The sequence below is a fragment of the Anthonomus grandis genome, chromosome 4 (genome assembly GCF_022605725.1).
Source record: "Anthonomus grandis grandis chromosome 4, icAntGran1.3, whole genome shotgun sequence".
Classification (NCBI taxonomy): Eukaryota; Metazoa; Arthropoda; class Insecta; order Coleoptera; family Curculionidae; genus Anthonomus; species Anthonomus grandis.
In genome coordinates, this window is record NC_065549.1 from 26,274,996 (window position 1) to 26,294,290 (window position 19,295).

Sequence of the window (19,295 nt, forward strand, 5' to 3'; positions counted from 1 at the left end):
TAACCTCAACTCAGTTGTCAGGTTGTCACCTATTTGTTGACAAAACTAATGGTATACAAGGTTAATCTAATGATTAATCGCATTCTATAGTGGGTGATTTAGTGCGTTATAACACCCTGTTCGTGATAAAATTTGGCTTTTCGCCACTCTTAGTGAAAAACATATATTGAAATCTACCTACTTTGCAAAAAACCCGACCATTTTTCGTTAGTTTTGACAAAAGCCGCTAAACTGCAGAATTACCATTTCAGATACTGCTCTAAAACTGTTTCCCGCATAATGCCACTTAATTATGGCTATTTTTTCGTCGATTGAATAATTCATACTTTCAAATATCGACTGTCACTGATTTATTGACTTTTCCTCACGTCAGTGACAATATTCATTTTACTGGTGCCCGTTTGGTTTTACCTGAACCGAAAATTTTGCAATTACATTTAATTGAATAATTCAAGATTCGTTTATTAAAATTTTTTGAAACTTTGCACGAGGGTTTGCCAGATTGGTCTCTTTAAAAAGTTATCTTACATTTATTCTGTAAAATGTACAGGGAAGCCAATAATTGACCCCCTTAAAATTTACATGGGATTTCATATGTTCTGCTTGGCGACGCATCACCCGGTATATGTAGTATATAGTATGCTAGGACCGGCGCCAATGTTAAAAAATTTTCAAGGTATTGGTATTGAGTGCTACTCTTTTTCTTCAGATATTTGGTTAAGGCTTTAGTCAGTTTTGCAAAATGTTTCATAAGTTTCAGGTAGTACCCCTAGGAAGGATAACTAATCTTAGGAAGGATATTATTTAGTAATATAGAATGTAATAGGTGCAATCTTTTAAATATTAGCTTTGATTTCATTTTGGGTATCAACACGGCCTAAAAACTACACTTCTTTATATAAATATTCGGACTTATCTAGGTCAATTTTTAGATTAGCGTCCCTTAATTTTTACAAAGCCAATTTTAACTTTTAAATATGTTCCTGCAATCCTGAACTGAACTTTCGCAACTGTCATACATATATAATGAACATTTCGTTTAGCAGATATTTTAGAAGCTCGTCCGTAACCTATTAACATGTTTAAATGAACAAATGCTGGAACGTTTTTCAACCCAAGACATTCTTAAGTACAAGACAGTGTTTTCTGAATTGATATTTATTTAGGTAAAGAAAACCCGACAAAAGAGATGACAAAAAACATGTCATCTATAACTACTTTATCTTGGTTGAGTTTTATTATTTGCTGTGTTTCATACTAACCTTACTTTTTTGAAAACCCCCAACTAAGCAACTATGAGCATTTAAATATAACCCTATATTACAAGTTTTAAAACTGATTAAAGGGGCACATACAAAGTTATCTAAGGTAGATAACTTTTAATGGATAAGCTCTACTTTATTTATAAGCATTAAAACTTTTTTCCTCCCAATGGATAAAAATGTCTAGTATTTACTTTTTTAACGTTTCAAAAGATTACAGTTGTGCATGATCTTACACTTTCGAGATCATTCTTACACAAGAAAAAAGTGGCATATAACAAAAATTACAGATTACTAAAAAATTTGCAAAACAAAGTTCTCTTACCAGGTGTTGCTCCAGTTTTTTTTCGATCCTTCATCCAGGCATTGTACTTATGGGCTGGAGTAGCCCTTTCACTGTCATCCACATATCGTCTGATTCCCCTCCATTCTCTCCAACTTTTATTTTTTTCATCATCCCTTCTAGAAGATTCCCCAAGATTTCTTGATCCTGAACTTATTTCCGACCAATTTCCATCGGTTTTTTTGTAAACATTGGGAGTAGGAAAATCCCAACTAGATCTTTTGCTAGGAGGGGATTCCTCATCTTCATCCCATGTGCTTTTTGAAACGGAATCTTTTAGTTTTATGTTTGGGGTCTTGGGTTCATCTCTAAATTTTAGTGTTCTTTCTCTAAAAGTGGAAAAGTAAAGAATGTTGAACGCAAGAATCAAGAGTTATAAAAATTATACATCAAATATTTACACATTAGATAATAATTAAACATTAGTTCTATTGGTTACCAGACAACATTTCCGATATAAACATTTAATGACTAGCAAAAAACTAAAAATTAAAATATAAATAAATTGGATGGATACTGATATATATAAATCAAATACTGACAAGAATCACAGATTACTTAAGGTTTAATATTAATGCTATGGTAATAAAAAAAAAGATGACACTCGTTATTACACAATACACGGCACCACATCATAACATTATTAATCTACTATATTGTTAAAAATAAATTTGGAGCTATAAGGCTGTTGATCATTTACACAAGTAAAATCAGGGCTTTGCTTATCTCTAGAGATTTAGAAGATCAAGTTTTTTACCCTTATCACATGCATGTAATAATTGTATGCCATCCTCCGGTGGAAATGAATTTTCCGTCAAGAAACGATTAGGAGAAGCAGATCTCGAAATAGTTATGAAGGTATTAAAAAAACTGATGTTTTTGTTATTTGATTCTCTGCGAAATTTTCCGGCCAGACTGACCCACGTAGACTGCTGGAAACTCCGGGCATTTAATTTCGTAAACACCGGAAGATAAAAACGAGCATAATTTTTCTTTAATTTTAACTAGATGCTTTTTCAAAGTATTTGTGGTTGAGAAAGCACAAATGATATTCAACGGCGCAAAGATCGTTGCTAGCCGAGATAAGATATTGCGAAAGTAAGACATGGGCCTATACGAAATCGTAAATTTTTCTATTGCCCGAATAATTAACTTAATGGTGAAGAGTTCCTTATTAAATGCTTCTCGTGACAAAGGGACATTAAATAACCTGTAAAATGGCGAATTCAAGCTGGCAAATTTGTGGTTAGTTGGACTATTGGTATTAAATTGTATTATGTTATCTGTAAAAGAATGTTTTCTATAAATTTCAAACACAAGTCTGTTATTTTGCCTTGTCAAGGGTGGTTTAAAAAAGAAAATTCACAAATTTAAAAAAAACTCTTAGCTGTTAATCGTTTCCGTCTCAAAGAATACAATAATCGTCTCCATACCTTTTAAAAAATAATACGTTTTTGCTTAATCTGCTATTTAAAATCTTATGTTCTAAGTGGTCCATAAAGACCTCAGTCAAAAAGGGAGACAAGGAGAAGCTCATGGCTAACCCCTCTCTTTGTTTAAAAAAAATATTATTAAATTGGAAAAAGTTTTGTTTTAGTACTAAGTCTAGCAATAAGCAAATCTTCAACGATCAAAGTGAGTAGTGTTCTATGTAATTTTTTTTTATTAACAATATGCAGTCTGATGGTGGAATGCTGGGAAAACACGTCGAGACAGATTAACTGGTTCAGTCTCTGGAAACTATATTCTGAATACCATTACCAAATGAGACAGAGTTTCTAGTGGACCAAGTAATGTTGAAATCCGAAAATTCTCCAAAGATATTGTTTAGTCATGAACAGAGTTTATAATATAATGAATTAATGAAAATTACCACTAGTCTAATGAGCATATTTGGCTTATGGATCTTAAGTAAACCATATAAAAGTGGTGTTTTGGGATTCATCATTTATTTTGTTACTATTAAATTGTTAAAATTGTTTTTTCTAATAATTTCTTTAAGTGATTAAAGAAGATGTTAGTTGCATCTTTCTTTTGGATTTTTCTCTTTTAGGACCGTTTGGAATTTAGAAAAAATAAGTTTCATGGCAAAAGTTCGAATTTTAAAAAAGTTATGACTCTAGATTAGACTAGACTCACTCTATTTCTATATATCAGTTATATCTGTAGATTGAAAAATGTTTTCCGCTTCTATAGCTAAAGTTTATTTAACTTTTTTATTTACTGGCACATGGAAATTTTAGGTTTTTGTTAAGTAAGTCTGGTTCAGATTAGTTATTTAATCTATTAAGAGTATTTGAACGAAAGTCTTCTACAATATCCCTATCGGTAATGTTGTTTAATTTCTTCTTTAAGCCACATCTTCTTTGCCATAATTAAAGCATGTCTGGCTGATGTAAAAGAGTAAGCATTGTTGAATAAACCAAATTTTCAACAAGAGATTTATCCGTGAAATTGTGTGTTTTTAATACCTGTTGGTTTTTTGCTAGTCATTAAATGTTTATATTGTGAATGTTTTATTAAACGTCCGTTAAGTGCTCTTTTTAAGTTTTATAAATTAAAGAAAAAAAAATGCTCTTTCCTATTATAGGTCTGATAATGCCCTTTAGGCTGCGTTACCTATTTTTTCGAGTAACTGCTGCGGGGCAGTGGTGAGAGGCGAGGAAGAAATTGTTTGTCTAATATTTTATGGCGCGGCGGCAGTGTATGAGACAGGTAGAGTCCATAAAATGAGAGAATATGCCGGTGACGTCAGACTTCGCGCATCTAAGCTGGCTATCGTTAAGCGTAGAAGCGTAGAATTCTAGCAGATGTGAAAGAGAGAGATGCATGTATTCACGGTCAAGTAAACCTAATCAGAGAAATATGGGGCCTCCCCTTTATTGATTTTTTGGTTTAAATTTAAGTTTGTGCGCATTTTACGTCACCGGCATATTCTCTCATTTTGTGGACTCTAGGAATGCAAAAATCCACAGGCTTACTATTCATGCTAATACTAAGTACTAATTCACTGTTCACGTTAAGAGTTATTGGTTATATTACTCGACTTAGGTTGAATGCAAAAAGTAAATGTCCAGGTCCACAAAAGATAATATACTTAGGCTATAGCATATGGCTATAGTATACAATATTTTTTCTTATTTGAATAATGCCATTGATAAGGGATCGGTACACGGGGCCAATAGCGACTTAACTTTTTAGTGAAGCGCTTACACGCGTCTATATAGAGGGTGATAATGTTAATAATTAGTGATAATTAAGTTGATATTACGTTATATGTACATGGACATTAAATTTTTCTGAAAATTTTTATTAAACTACATTAATGCCACGCTTCTTCATCTAAAATATTTTTAAAATTGCGACTATCAAAATGTTAGAAATTAAAATAATAGAAAAATGTGCCAGAGAACACCATAACTTGGTTTTGTGATTCCTAGAACGCCGGAAGCGTTCTTACTGCATCTCATTTTAAAGCAATTTGCACAAAATTTAGCATTAGGAGTGATGGAGATACTAAGAGGCTTGTCCAGAAACTTCTCTATCCGAAAATATTGAATTCAGATAGCATTAATTGGTAGTAGGGAGAATGAAAAACGCGCAATTGATACATTAGAAAAAATTGTCGACAAAAATATATCGCCTTGTAGTCTGTATATCAAATACAGTTTTTCATATTTGGCAGTAGATGCCTTATTGGAGAAAAGGGCACAGTGGAAATAAAATGTCGATTTAGGAAGAGAAGAAAGAGAATAAATTAGTCAAAGCCACGAATGGTTTTACCAAGTACAACTTAAGTCATTAGCAACTGGAAGAGCATATTGCTTCTTTGAGGTTTGGACGCCGTTCGGTATAAAAAATAAATAATTTTAAATAATGAAGTATTCTGCGACAAACTGAAAGATTAATTGACCGATTTTTTATATGCTATTCACTCGAAGTTGTAGATTCTAGAAAATGTAGTATCGATTTATTATTATTAAAACTGTCAGTTTGACGCGTGCAATTTTTCAATTTTAGTTAAAACAGTCAGTTAATAAAATGGTGTATACGCTAGCCGAAAGAATAGAAATAATTTTCCTTTATGGAGCTCAAGATCGGTGTGCTCGCAGAACCGCGAGAGCATTTAATGAAAGGTATTAAGATAAAAACGTGAGCCATAAATACGTATTAGAATTGATACGAAAGTTTGAAGAGACGGGATCGATTTGCAATAAGAAAAAATATGAAAATAGAGTTGTCGATGAAGCATGCCAAGTTGAAGTACTAGGACAATTTGCTATGGATCCAACTTTGTCTATACCAAAGGCCGCAAAACTAACAAATATTTCCACTGGTTCCGTACATAAAGTTTAAAAAAAAAATAAGTTCTTTCCTTATAAAATTCATATTCTTCATGAACTCGGAGAAGATGGTTTTGATAGGAGAATTCAATTTTGTGAAGTGATGTGCCAGCGAATTGACGACGATCCCCATTTATTGAAGAACATTTGCTTCAGTGACGAATCGACCTTTTTTTTTTAATGGCCTGGGAAACAGACATAACTGTAGATACTGGGATAATGAAAATCCGCATGTTTTTCGAAAGGCCATACCCAATATCCCCAAAAAATTAATGTTTGGGCAGGAATTTATGGGAATGAAATAATCGGGCCATTTTTTTTGGAAGAAAATTTGACTGGCGAAATTTATTTAAACCTTTTACAAAATGCAATATACTCTTCCATCATCCAATCTATGGAAAATCAAATAGATCAACATGGTGCTATATTATTGAATGAAAATAATATACATTTTCAGAAGGATGGAGCTCCCGCGCACTATACTTTGGAGTGGCTTGATGAAAACTTTCGAGAAAAGTGGATTGGCAGACGTGGTGCAATCGAATGGCCTGCGCGATCCCCGGACCTAACCCCACTAGACTTTTTTCTTTGGGGCTACTTAAAAAGCAAAGTGTATAAAATCCCACCTGAGAGTATTGTGAATTTAAAAAATAAAATATTTCAAGAATGCAGAGAAATTAGCGGGCAGACCCTTGCCAATGTTCGTAAGGAGTTTGAAAATAGGCTTTTTTATTGTCTTGCTAATAACGGCGCGCATTTTGAACATTTAATAAAATAAATTCGTTAAACTAATTAAATTTGTTTTTCTACCCTACCGATTTACACTTTAATTGCTTCTTGGTCAATCAATTTTATTTTTTTTTACAACCATTGATAGCATAATGAATGCCCTTTAAAATAATGTATCACACCATGGGGCAGCCATTTGACATACCAAAGTTTGGCGTAAATATAATATTCATTATTTCTAGACATTTTCGCTAACTATTTGCTTACACATTTAACGATTTCATTTTTTTTGGTACCGTTGAATAGAGAATTTTACGCTCCTTACTATGATGTATTACACGATGGGGGTTCCCATTTGACATATTAAAGTGAGGTTAGCTGGAGGTGAGGAGGTGATTGACAGAACTTCAGTAAATACATAATTAAACGACCCATTGTATATCTAATTTGACGTGTTTTTTTTTTAAGAAAGTTATTAAGTTATCGTTTTGAAATGAAAGCACTGTATATATATACATATACCGGGTGGTGCGTCGCCGAGCGGAACATAGGAAATCCCATGTAAATTTTAAGGGAGTCAATTATTGGCATCCCTGTACATTTTACAGAAAAAATATAGGATAACTTTTTGAAGCGACCAATCTGGCAAACCCTCGTGGAAAGTTTCAAAAAATTTTAATAAGCGAATCTGGAATTATTCAATTAAATGTAATTGCAAAATTACCAAATTTTCAGTTCAGGTGTTTACATGTTAAGGGGATCAATTATTAGCTTCCCTGTACATTTTATAGAAAAAATGTAAGATAACTTTTTGAAGAGATCAATCTGGCAAACTCTTGTGCAAAGTTTCAAAAATTTTTAATAAGCAAATCTTGAATTATTCAATTAAATGTAATTGCAAAATTAGCAAATTTTCGGTTCATGTAAAACCAAACGGGCACCAGTAAAATGGATATTGTCACTGACGTGAGGAAAAGTGTCAATAAATCAGTGAAGTCGATATTTGAAAACAAGTATGAATTATTCAATCGACGAAAAAATAGCCATAATTAAGTGGCATTATGCGGGAAACAGTTTTACAGCAGTATCTGAAATGTTTTCAGTTTATTTCCCCACCAAGCCCATTCCGTCCATTTCAACTATTAAACGTATTATCAATAAGTTCGAGTCCAAAGGTACCGTAATAAATAATCGTAAATGTTCAACTCAGGATATCGGAAATAGAGTCGAAGAAAGAGAGAACAGAAATCTTAATATTCTACTGAGTCTGGAGGAAAACAAGATGGTTAGTACGACGTTGTTAATGGAGGGTTGTTTGAACATTTGATTAATTGATGTTTTTATGTAATTCTCTATTATTTTTAAAAAAGTTATTATATTTTATTTTATTTTATTTTTCCAAACTTAGTAAAATATTAAGAGTTCTGTTCTCTCTTTTTTCGGATCTATTTTCGATCTTCTGAGTTAATTATTTACAATTATTTATTGCAATGTCTTTGGACTCGAATTTACTAACAATAGGTTTAATGGTTGAAATGGACCAGATAGGCTTGATGGGAAAGTAAATTGAAAATATTTCAGATACTGCTATTGGTTTAATTAAATTCTAAGTATGATAAAATATGTTTTTTAATAATCGATAATAATAATTATTATTGGTTTAACTTTATCGTTATATTAAATAGAAATTTAGATAAAAAAGTAATGTAAACGTATATATATATATATATATATATATATATATATATATATATATATATATATATACAAGGTGTCCCAAAATTAGTGGACGAAACGCGAACCATGTATTCTTTGGTTAAAAATAATCTCACTTTTTCCTATAAACATATATCGGCAAACGCTCCCCAAGGGAGCTACGCCCCTTTTAAAGGGGGCACCTGAAGATGGTTTTTTCCACTTATTTTCGAAACGGGTAAATATAAAAATTTTAAATTTTGGTATTCTCCCAATTTTGATATGCTGAATTTAGTTGTCATTTCATAATTTTCATTATTTAGTCAGGTGCGTATCATTTAGGGGGTGAACCTAAAAAAATACTTAAAAAAAAATTGTTTGCAAAGTTTTTGTTTTTGTTTCTTTAAATTTTAAAAATTTAAAGCTTTTTACGTAAAAAAGTACCTCTTGGTCAATAACGCTAGGAATTACCATTTTCGAGAAAAACGCATTTAAAAATAACGCTGCATAGTATTATTAATAACAATTTTTATTAAAACTCAATAGCACGCTTCAAAAGTAAATTGACAAATAAAATTGCAAACAGATAAAAATACTAATTTATTTGAGGCAAAAGTTTCCGTTTTCCTGAATGCATAACCTGGATCTTTTTTGAATGTTTTGGGTCGATCTAAGAATTTCAAATCGGTCTCTTGGCCTGCAGCTGCGAGAATTCGCCTCTGAAGCTCTTCTGGAGTATCAATTTCGGTGGCATAAATAATATTGCACATATTACCCCAAAGAAAATAATCCAGAGGATTAAGGTCGGGCCATCGTGCAGTTTATTGGACAGTTTATTGGCCAGTTTATTGGACCACCTCGGCCTATCCATCTGCCTGTAAAATTATTGTCCAGCCAGTTTCTCACCTGTCGACTGTAGTGAGTTGGTGCCCCATCGTGCTGAAAAATCATTTCCAGCCGAGTTTCTATGGGAACATCGTCCAGTAAATCTCTGAGATTGTTTTGAAGAAAATTTAAATAATGACGATCAATTTATCTCCTATCAAACCCGCCCATACGTTAAAGGAAAATCTATGCTGAAAGTTAGTTCGTCGAACTACTCTCGGATTTTCGATGCTCCAAAAATGAGTATTACGGCTGTTAAAGCTCTTACTCCTAGAAAAAGTTGCCTCATCTGACCACAAAATTTTTTGACGAAGATTTGGGTGATTTAAAATCCAATGACAAAAGTCTACTCGAGCTGGAAGATCTTCTTCTTCTAACTCCTGAACCCTTTTATAATGGAAAGGATGGTATCCTAACATCTTAGTCATTCATTCCGAAATAAGCCTAAACCTTAGTAAGCCACTAAACATTCCAGTTAGTCGTCAAAAGAATTTGTTTTGGGGTGTTTGATGTTTGTGATAAGACTTATCCAAGTAAATAAAGTAAATAATAATAATAATAATAGTAATTAGAGTATTTTGAAATGAATTTAATGCGATCCGACGATAATAATTAATAACGGGTCGAAAAGTCTTCCATAGTTAAATAGATATTAACAATTTGAATGCAAAATGACAACTAATCAATTACAACAAATGTTAATGTCATTATGCAGTGTGTCAATTTTTCCAAAGCCTGCTACTAAGTTTTCATAAAAATTGGTAGTGAAAATAATACTATGCAGCGTTATTTTTAAATGCGTTTTTCTCGAAAATGGTAACTCGTAGAGTTATTGACCAAGAGGTACTTTTTTACGTAAAAAGCTTCAAATTTTTAAAATTTAAAGAAAAAAAAAAAACTTTGCACACAATTTTTTTTTAGGTATTTTTTTAGGCTCACCCCCTAAATGATACGCACCTGACTAAATAATGAAAATTATGAAATGACAACTAAATTCAGCATATCAAAATTGGGAGAATACCAAAATTTAAAATTTTTATATTTACCCGTTTCGAAAATAAGTAGAAAAAACCATCTTCAGGTGCCCCCTTTAAAAGGGGCGTAGCTCCCTTGGGGGGCGTTTGCCGATATATGTTTATAGGAAAAAGTGAGGTTATTTTTGACCAAAAAATACAGGGTTCGCGTTTCGTCCACTAATTTTGGGACACCCTGTATATATAAGTATTCTGCGACAAACTGAAAGATTATTTGTTAACTAAATAATACATATTACATTACTTTATATACATTACTTTTACATTACATTGTATATATATATATATATATATATCCATATATCCATATATATGGATTATATGCATTTAATGTATAATTTAATTAAAAAGTGTACATTTCTGTTATAATCCATGATCTTACTGTTGCTTGTAGCGGTTACTATGACAACCGTAATGGTCAACTAATCCACAATCCTTGAGCCGTGTACAACTATACGGCTTTTAATATTAGGCCAAATTTAAATTGTCAATATTTCGAAAACTATCAATTTTTGGACTAGATAGATCTTTTTTTAGCCAAATATTAAAATAGTCTTTTAAAGTGGTCCTTCCTTTAAAATAAAACCGAAACTAACCAATAAGTAAAGGCTACTAAAAGGGAGTAATCGGTAATTATGTTAGGACTTATAAACATAGGTTTTCACATGAAATTAAAAATATGTCAAAAACGGTTACACTTAGGTATAGAACATCATACACGAAATATACTTAGCCAAACGTATAAAAATACTACATGGAGGCAGGCAATACCACCTAGCGACTAGCAGTAACATTAAGATAAATAAGAACAATCGCAAAGTAATTTATTCCTTTTAGTTTATTAATACATTATGATTACAAGTCATATAATTCGCTATCATAATCTCTTGATGACTCAAAATTATTCGAAAATTCCGAATAGTAGGTCTGGAGGAAAGAGTTTTTATCAGACTGGTTGGAAAACTAAGGCGAACTTGCTGGCAAACTTACAGATGTTGTATTGGAAAATTGAGGCGAAGCTGCTGGCAAACGTACAGAGGTTGTATTGGAAAATTGAGGCAAAGCTGCTGGCAAACGTACAGAGGTTTGATGCTGCATATTATGTGGGCCTGGATGGAAATACTGATGGAAGTTAGTTTGTGTTGATGGCCCAGGCTGTGTATAGAATTTTGCATTTCTCATCACATTTAGTACTTCAATTTTGGCCAAATGTTTTTGCTCGTCGTTTAGTTTGGCCAACATAGGAATTAACATAAGAGCAAAGTTTTTATCCTCTGAAACTTCCTCCGTTTGTTTGTTCTTTAAAATCTCTAATAACGAAGCCTCATATGTGGATATTTGATGAGAAGATTTGCTGGAAAGACTGCGTGGTGTCCTCTGTGCAGGTTTTGCAGAGGGTAAAGAACGTGGAGTCTCCTCGTTGTTATTCCTGGGACCTCCATGATCGTTTGAAAGCTCTCCATCATCGTTTCTGGGTCCTTTATTATGGTCTAACAGTTCTTCCTTGTCGCCCTTAAGGCCCTACATTGCCACTTGTTGTCCTGGGTTGTTGGTGAGGAAGTAAAAATAGCAATGCGTCGAAGTAGATGTATTTCCGACGTTTTTTTGCAGGCTCACCAGATTTTATTTTTTTCTGAGCAGCAAGCTCTCTCGCAAAACGGTCTTTCAGATTCTTCCACTTTTTTTGAACTTCTTTCCCTGTAACAAAAAAACAATTATAACTAATTATATACGTTTTATTTTAGGTATCTGGCAACCGGAAATAGCTTTAACTCTTTGCATTTCGAATTCCTGTTAGGAGCTACAACAGTTCGAGAAATTGTTAAAGATACCTGTCATCAATTATGGGAAGTTTTGCAACCTTTTTACATGTCCGAAAAATCTGAAGAGGACTGGATAACTATTTACAAGGAATTTTTGTTACCGTACTAATTTTCCGAATTGTATCGGGGCCGTTGACTGTAAACATATAAGAATGAAGCAACCAGAGACAACAGGCTCAGAATTTTACAATTATAAGAATTTTTTCTCAACAGTACTTCTTGCCGTGGTTGATGCCGATTATTGTTTCATTTCAATAGATGTGGGATCCTCTGGTGGACACAGTGATTCCAATATATTTAAAAATTCGAATTTTGGCCGAAGATTAATAAGTAACCAATTAAACATTTCTAACCCACAAACATTACCTCACGATGAAAAAGGAAAGTGTATGCCTTTTGTACAGATACAACAGATTTCCAAACCATATCCTCGAAGAAACCTCACACCAAAACAACGAGTTTATAACTATCGATTAACCCGTGCTCGGCGGATGGTAGAATGTACATTTAGAATTATGAGCAATAAGTGGCGAATTTTCCATCGTCCCTTAGATGTCGGAATAGAATTTTCTGACGAAATCATTAAAGCGTGCTGTGTTTTACATAATTTTGTAAGAAAACACGATGGTATAAAATTTCACGAGGAATCATACGAATGCCTTTTACAGTCCATTCGACCCGCTGGAACAGAAGCTAATACATCGGGCATGCAAGTATGAGACTATTTTGCAAATTATTCTACCTCTCCGCAAGGTTCAGTTGCTTGGCAATATGACAAAATTTAATGCACATTTTCTAAAATTTGTATTATTTAAAGTAATAAAAATATAATCTACCTACCTCTGTCTTTTCTTTCTGCATCTGATAGTTCATGCCATTTTGGTATTACATTTGCGCATACTTCTGTCCATAATTTCTCTTTCGCATTTCTATCGCTGTATTCTTTCACTTCTTTATTATACAGCGCTGGTCTTTTTTCCACTTCCACAATAATTCTCTCAGTATCAAGAACGATGTGGGTCGTTTCTTCATTGTCAGACATAATTTTTTATTAATATCAAATATTTCACACCCAAAATTAAATATATTATATATGTACTACTAATCACAATTGAAAACAGGGAAAACGTCGGACGGTTCCAATCCAACGAAAATCGTACTGCTAAATAATCGCAATGCGTGCACGTCCCTACGAGTCGGTATGCTTCGTTCAAAACAGCGATAGTCGCGTCGCTGCTAAAATAGGACTGGTTCTATTATTTAGTCGCAGCGATTATTTTGTCGCAGAATGCGTGCATGTTCATTAAACTATAAATGCTTCATTTTAGCGACTAAAAGTCGCACGATAATAAATCGCTAGTGCGCGCTTAGCCTAATGTCCCAAAATATTACGCGAAAATCCAGGCCTATTTAAAATACACTGCTCAACAATCGAAGTTCTGCAATTTTAGTTTGCCAATGATTTACAATAAAACAAAATTAAATGTAATAAATAAATCTCTATTAAGTTCACTCACAATAGCCCCAAAAAAAATTTATATCCTAAAAAATTTTAATTTTTAACACACGACAGGAAAAATTAAAATAAAATTACACCCTGTAAACCGTGCCACAAAGTCCTGTCATAAAAATTAATACCACGTAGGTCCAACCCTGGCTCGTCTTAGTGCTGTCACCCTGTTAGGCATAGTTCTTATTAAGTTGTTAATGTAGTGTTGAGTGTTGAGGAATGTTTTGCCATATATTCCATAATTGATTGGCTAGTTGTTTTAAGGTTAGAGGTGGCTGTTCGAGTTAGCTTGATCTTCGAAACATTTCGGCCCATACATGTTTAATGCAATTCATGTCGGGTGAATGTGGTGGCCAGTCCATTCTCCATGAAATTCAATGCGATCATTGACAGTTCTCGCACGATGCGGGCGCGCATTATCATCAATTAAAACGAATTCTTCGCCTATTGCACCAAAAAATGGTACAATTATGTTCTCTATAATAATGTCTCTATATCGTATAGCGTTCATTGTTTCAATCTTAACTAAATCGGTGCGGCCATCAAAACATATGCCTCCCCAAACGCAAACTGAACCGCCACCAAAAAGGGTAGTGGGCGCCATCAAATTTTCATGGTATCGCTGTCCCCTTTTCCTCCACACCAAAATTCGACCATCAAACATATGTAGCCGAAATCTGGACTCATCCGTAAACATACAAGACCTCCAGTTTTAAAAATTTCAATAACTGTGTTCTATTGCCCACCGATTTCTGCATGCACGATTAACCCCGTTAACCGTGGATGTGTAGCACATCGTCTGGCTCTTAAATTGGACGCATGTAATCTTATTCTAGAGTCCATAAAATGAGAGAATATACCGGTGACGTAAAATGCGCACAAACCCACTTTAAACCAAAAAATCAATAAAGGGGAGGCCCCATATTTCCCTGATTAGGTTTACTTGACCGTGAATACATGCATCTCTCTCTTTCACAAGGAAAAAGATAAAGTCGTTATAATAGTTATACCTCTCCGCTTTATTCATCACAGTACCCTTGGAAGTTCGATGGTGTTTCGCAATAAGTCAGTGTCGTCGCACTTGGGAACGCGTTGAGAGTGTAGAGTGTGCGTGTAAATTCAGTTTAATTTGTGTTTACCTACTTTTTTCTTCCAATTTTGGTGTGTTTTAATTTAAAGACTATTATTTTGTGTGTGTTTGTTACTACTAACGTATTAAAGGTAAGAAAATGTAGTAGTTTTTTTAAAAGGTATCTTACAGTGCAAATTAATAAACCAAAAGTGCAACTCCAAAGAAACAAAGAATTTACATTAACTTTATTTTTGAAGTTTTTTGATTTTATTCATATTGTCTGTTTTTTTTCTCAAAACATGTAAAAATAAGAACGAATGGTTATTCAAATCATTTAGTTAGTTTATAGATCTATGTAAAATATTTAACTGTTTTGTAGATGTCGCCAAAGAAATTAGGTACGAAAGGGCAAATAATACATAGCCAGGGAAGAGAAATTATTGCCAATGTAGCAGAGTTTATGCATAAAGAGGCAGAAGAAGGATTAACTATTCCTTTAAAACGCTTTAGGTAAGTTATCCAACGGTTAAAAAATCACAGATAATTAATTATTATTAAAATAATGTAACATTTAAATAAAATATTATTTACTTATAATTAACATAATAAATTATTAATATAACAATAAAGATATTTTTGTGGCTGTTTAAAATATTAAATATAAAACAAAATTAGGTATACAAAACAGCTACATTACTGTTTTTTATGATATAGTTTTTATTTCTTTGGTAAAATTAATATACAGTGCTTTTCTTTGAAATCCCCCCCCATTTATTTTTTGAACGGGTCAAAAAAAAATTTTGAAACTTGGCATAAGTAAATTGGTCTATAGATACTATTTTTCACTGTAAACTAGGTAGTGATAAATTCCAAGATGGCGGCTGGGCGACATCTTGAGAAAAAATTTTAAATAGAAAGGAGGGTTGTGTGGTACCTCATTTTAAAGGTCTCAATGAGTACTTTATAACTCTGAAATATTAGACCCATATCTTAACCCGTTTCAAAATGGCGGCGTAATAAAAAAGTATTTTTTTTTATTTTAACGTTTTACATTTTTATGATTTTTGAAATCAGTGGTAAAAATCAGTGTACGAAAATAAATGCGTCACTATTTTATTTTGACATAAAAACGACAGTTCTAGATGTCAAAATAACACATAAGCGCCATCTTGAATAAATGCATTAAATAGAAATCTTGTGTTACCTCATTTAAAAGGTTTTATTGAGAACTTTTAATATTTATTACATGGACTCGGTGGACTCCATTTTGACCTGTCTAAAAGTAACAGCCAAAAAAATACACTGTTGCGATTTTATCATTTCACTATATCGAATCACTAACATTTGTCAAAATATTGAGGCAGATGTATTTGAAAATGTTCGACGTGAATTTTCAGATAGGTTATTTATGTGTCAAGAGGTACAAGGAAATCATTTCCAGCATCTTTTAAATTAAATATTGTTTTTCTTTTGATAAATTGTTTATTTGCTAATTGTAAATTAGTATTTCATTGTATTCTATTAAAAACGTTAATAAAATCGCAACAGTGTATTTTTTTGGCTGTTACTTTTAGACAGGTCAAAATGGAGTCCACCGAGTCCATGTAATAAATATTAAAAGTACTCAATAAAACCTTTTAAATGAGGTAACACAAGATTTCTATTTAATGCATTTATTCAAGATGGCGCTTATGTGTTATTTTGACATTTAGAACTGTCGTTTTTATGTCAAAATAAAATAGTGACGCATTTATTTTCGTACACTGATTTTTACCTATTCAAAAATCATAAAAATGTAAAACGTTAAAATAAAAAAAAATACTTTTTTATTAGGCCGCCATTTTGAAACGGGTTAAGATATGGGTCTAATATTTCAGGGTTATAAAGTACTCATTGAGACCTTTAAAATGAGGTACCACACGACCCCCCTTTCTATTTAAAATTTTTTCTCAAGATGTCGCCCAGCCGCCATCTTGGAATTTATAACTACCTAGTTTACAGTGAAAAATAGTATCTATAGACCAATTTACTTATGCCAAGTTTCAAAAATTTTTTTTGACCCGTTCAAAGAATAAATGGGGGGGAGGGACTTCAAAAAAAAGCACTGTATACATACATATGTATATAAATAAATTTTATGTTACGTCTTAGAGATTTTCCGATTACGTTTAAAAATCACAATATTAATATTCATATAATTTATACATCCTATATTATTTCCAGAGAACGTACGTTGGCTGCTACAAAAATATCGAAAGTTACCTACCAAAAAATATTGAAGGAGTCGGCCAATATAAAAAATAACCCCTCTTGTTCATTCAGCAGTCCAAGAAAAAAGAGGCCCAGGAAATCACGTATAGTCGACATTACTTCGACGCAACTTAAAGAAATTAGGAGCATAGTTAATGATTTTTATATAGTGGAAAAAAGATGGCCTACTCTCAAGTGTACGTATTTACCTTTATTGTGCTTTTTTAATTTTAATCCTATTTTTTATTAGCAGTAATCCTACAAAAGATCATTGACCGATCTGTTATTCATGAGCCTATGAGTATACCATCCTTAGCAAAACTACTAAAGAGCATTGAATTTAGGTATGTATGGTTCAACCATATTTATATTTTGCATTCGTTTGTAATATTACAGTTTTTATCTAGTCTTGGCGTTCATTGAAAAAATACTAAAAAGAACACTGAAAAGATATGCATATTGATATTTTCATTCATATAAACTTAAAACATAGAAAATTAAAAAAAATATTTAAATTAAGTTCAAATTCTAAATTGCGCTACCCATAATATAGCTATTACAATTACTGTTACAAACCCTTTTTTAATTTTATTTATTTATAAATACACACCTGTAGGATGCATAAGCATGTTACCTGTAAGATAAAAAAAGGTATGACCCTGGTTAATCCACTCTTTCCTCTTAATTGGACATATTATTATATTCTTCTCCTTAATGTTCTACCTAACTATACTCTATTTCAGAAGTGTATAGAGCAATAAACTGGGGAATTCCGTTCTGTTTGGCTACATTTCGTGGTAGTTCATAGGCGCAGGTACTTATAATATTTATGAATTTAATTTTCACGGATTAAATGCCTTTATTTTGAAAGAGATTAAATACTAAATAAATACTTTTAATCCTTTTGTATAGGTACCTATCTTTTAACGCTTTGTAACATCCATAACTTTGCAAAAATGGGGTCAGGTAATATATACAGACTATAAATACTTTTAAATCATATATTAAACGTTAGTAGTCACTGCTACGCTGTAGTGTAATCACAATATTATTATCCCAATATTTAAAAAATGGAGGTATTCAGTCCAACGAAAAGATGTACTAAAAATTCTCCACTATCGCTGAGTGAAAAAGTTATTATTTTAAATGTACATGATTGCATAAAACACGATTACCCTAGTTTTACTGTGCAAGAAATTGTTGAAAAATGTTCTCGAATGAGTGGAATTGGAAAGTCCACCATTTTCAAATTTTTGCGGGAAAGAAAAGTAGCAGGTCAAGTGGAATCTCCCAAGCAAAAGCCAGGACGACCTACAAAAGTCCTTGATGAAAATGCTAAATGTATAATTCGAAGAAAAGTTCACTCTTTTTATTTTAAAAAGGAAATACCCACCCTAGACAAAATTTTAATGGAGCTTGGCCGAGATGACAGTATTCCGTTGATAAGTAGAAAACTTTTATGGAAAACTTTAAAAAATATGGATTTTGCCTGGGAAAAGCATAACCGCAAAGCACTTTTACTGGAGAGCGACGAAATTGTTTGTTGGAGACGACAATACTTGAGAAGTATCAAGCAGTACCGCAGGGAGCAAAAGAAAGTTTTTTATCTTGATGAGACGTGGATTAACGAAGGTTATATAGTCCAAAAAATGTGGCAAGACAAAAATATAACCAGTGCTCGCCAAGCTTTCATAGAAGGCCTGTCTACGGGTATTAAAGTACCTTCGGGAAAAGGAAAAAGACTTATAATCACACATATTGGAAGCGAAGAGGGATTTTTAAAAGAAGGTCTGCTAACCTTTGAGTCGACTCGCACAGGAGATTACCATGAAGACATGAACTCAGACGTTTTCGAGGACTATTTTGGTGAAATGATAAAATTTCTTCCGGCTAATTCGGTGGTGGTTATGGATAACGCAAGCTATCATTCACGGCGAATAGAGAAGACGCCAACTTCAAGTTGGAGAAAGCAAGAAATTATCGATTGGCTGACTGCAAAAGGTATTGCGTTTGAAGCAAATTTGATAAAAAAAGAACTGCTGGCAATAGCAAACTTACACAAAACTCGTTTCATGAAATACGCCGTGGAAGATATAGCCGAAAAATATAATATACCTGTACTGCGCTTACCGCCATATCATTGCGAACTAAATCCTATAGAACTGATATGGGCGCAGGTAAAAGGATTTGTAGCAAGACAAAATACGACTTTTAAAATGAAAGATGTTAAGCTACTGTTTGATCAAGCCATTACGGAAGCGACACCAGAGAATTGGCGAAAAGCAGTCCAGCATGTAATTAAGCAAGAGGACAAAATGTGGGATCTTGACAACCTCATCGATCAGACAG

General features: G+C 32.9%; 1 protein-coding gene and 2 long non-coding RNA genes across 6 annotated transcripts in view; 1 reads left to right on the forward strand and 2 right to left on the reverse strand.

Moving 5' to 3' along the window:
- Positions 1-19,295, reverse strand: part of LOC126735327 (pre-mRNA-splicing factor ATP-dependent RNA helicase PRP16) — a 229,036-nt gene that overhangs the window by 185,029 nt on the left and 24,712 nt on the right. For all 4 annotated transcript variants that reach the window (XR_007660373.1, XR_007660372.1, XM_050439283.1 and 1 more), the window contains exon 2: positions 1,588-1,934. Coding sequence is in view for 2 of the 4 variants with exons in the window: in XM_050439283.1 (XP_050295240.1) it covers positions 1,588-1,934 (347 nt within the window). In the remaining 2 variants the exon portion in view is untranslated. The remainder of the gene's footprint in view (positions 1-1,587; positions 1,935-19,295) is intronic.
- On the reverse strand, positions 11,113-13,467 carry LOC126735332 (uncharacterized). The gene is made up of 2 exons (XR_007660376.1): positions 12,955-13,467; positions 11,113-11,989 (listed from the first exon to the last, which is right to left on the reverse strand). It is a non-coding gene; the product is annotated as an uncharacterized LOC126735332 (long non-coding RNA).
- LOC126735330 (uncharacterized) lies at positions 14,490-17,051 on the forward strand. Its single transcript, XR_007660374.1, has 3 exons — positions 14,490-14,845; positions 15,076-15,206; positions 16,920-17,051. It is a non-coding gene; the product is annotated as an uncharacterized LOC126735330 (long non-coding RNA).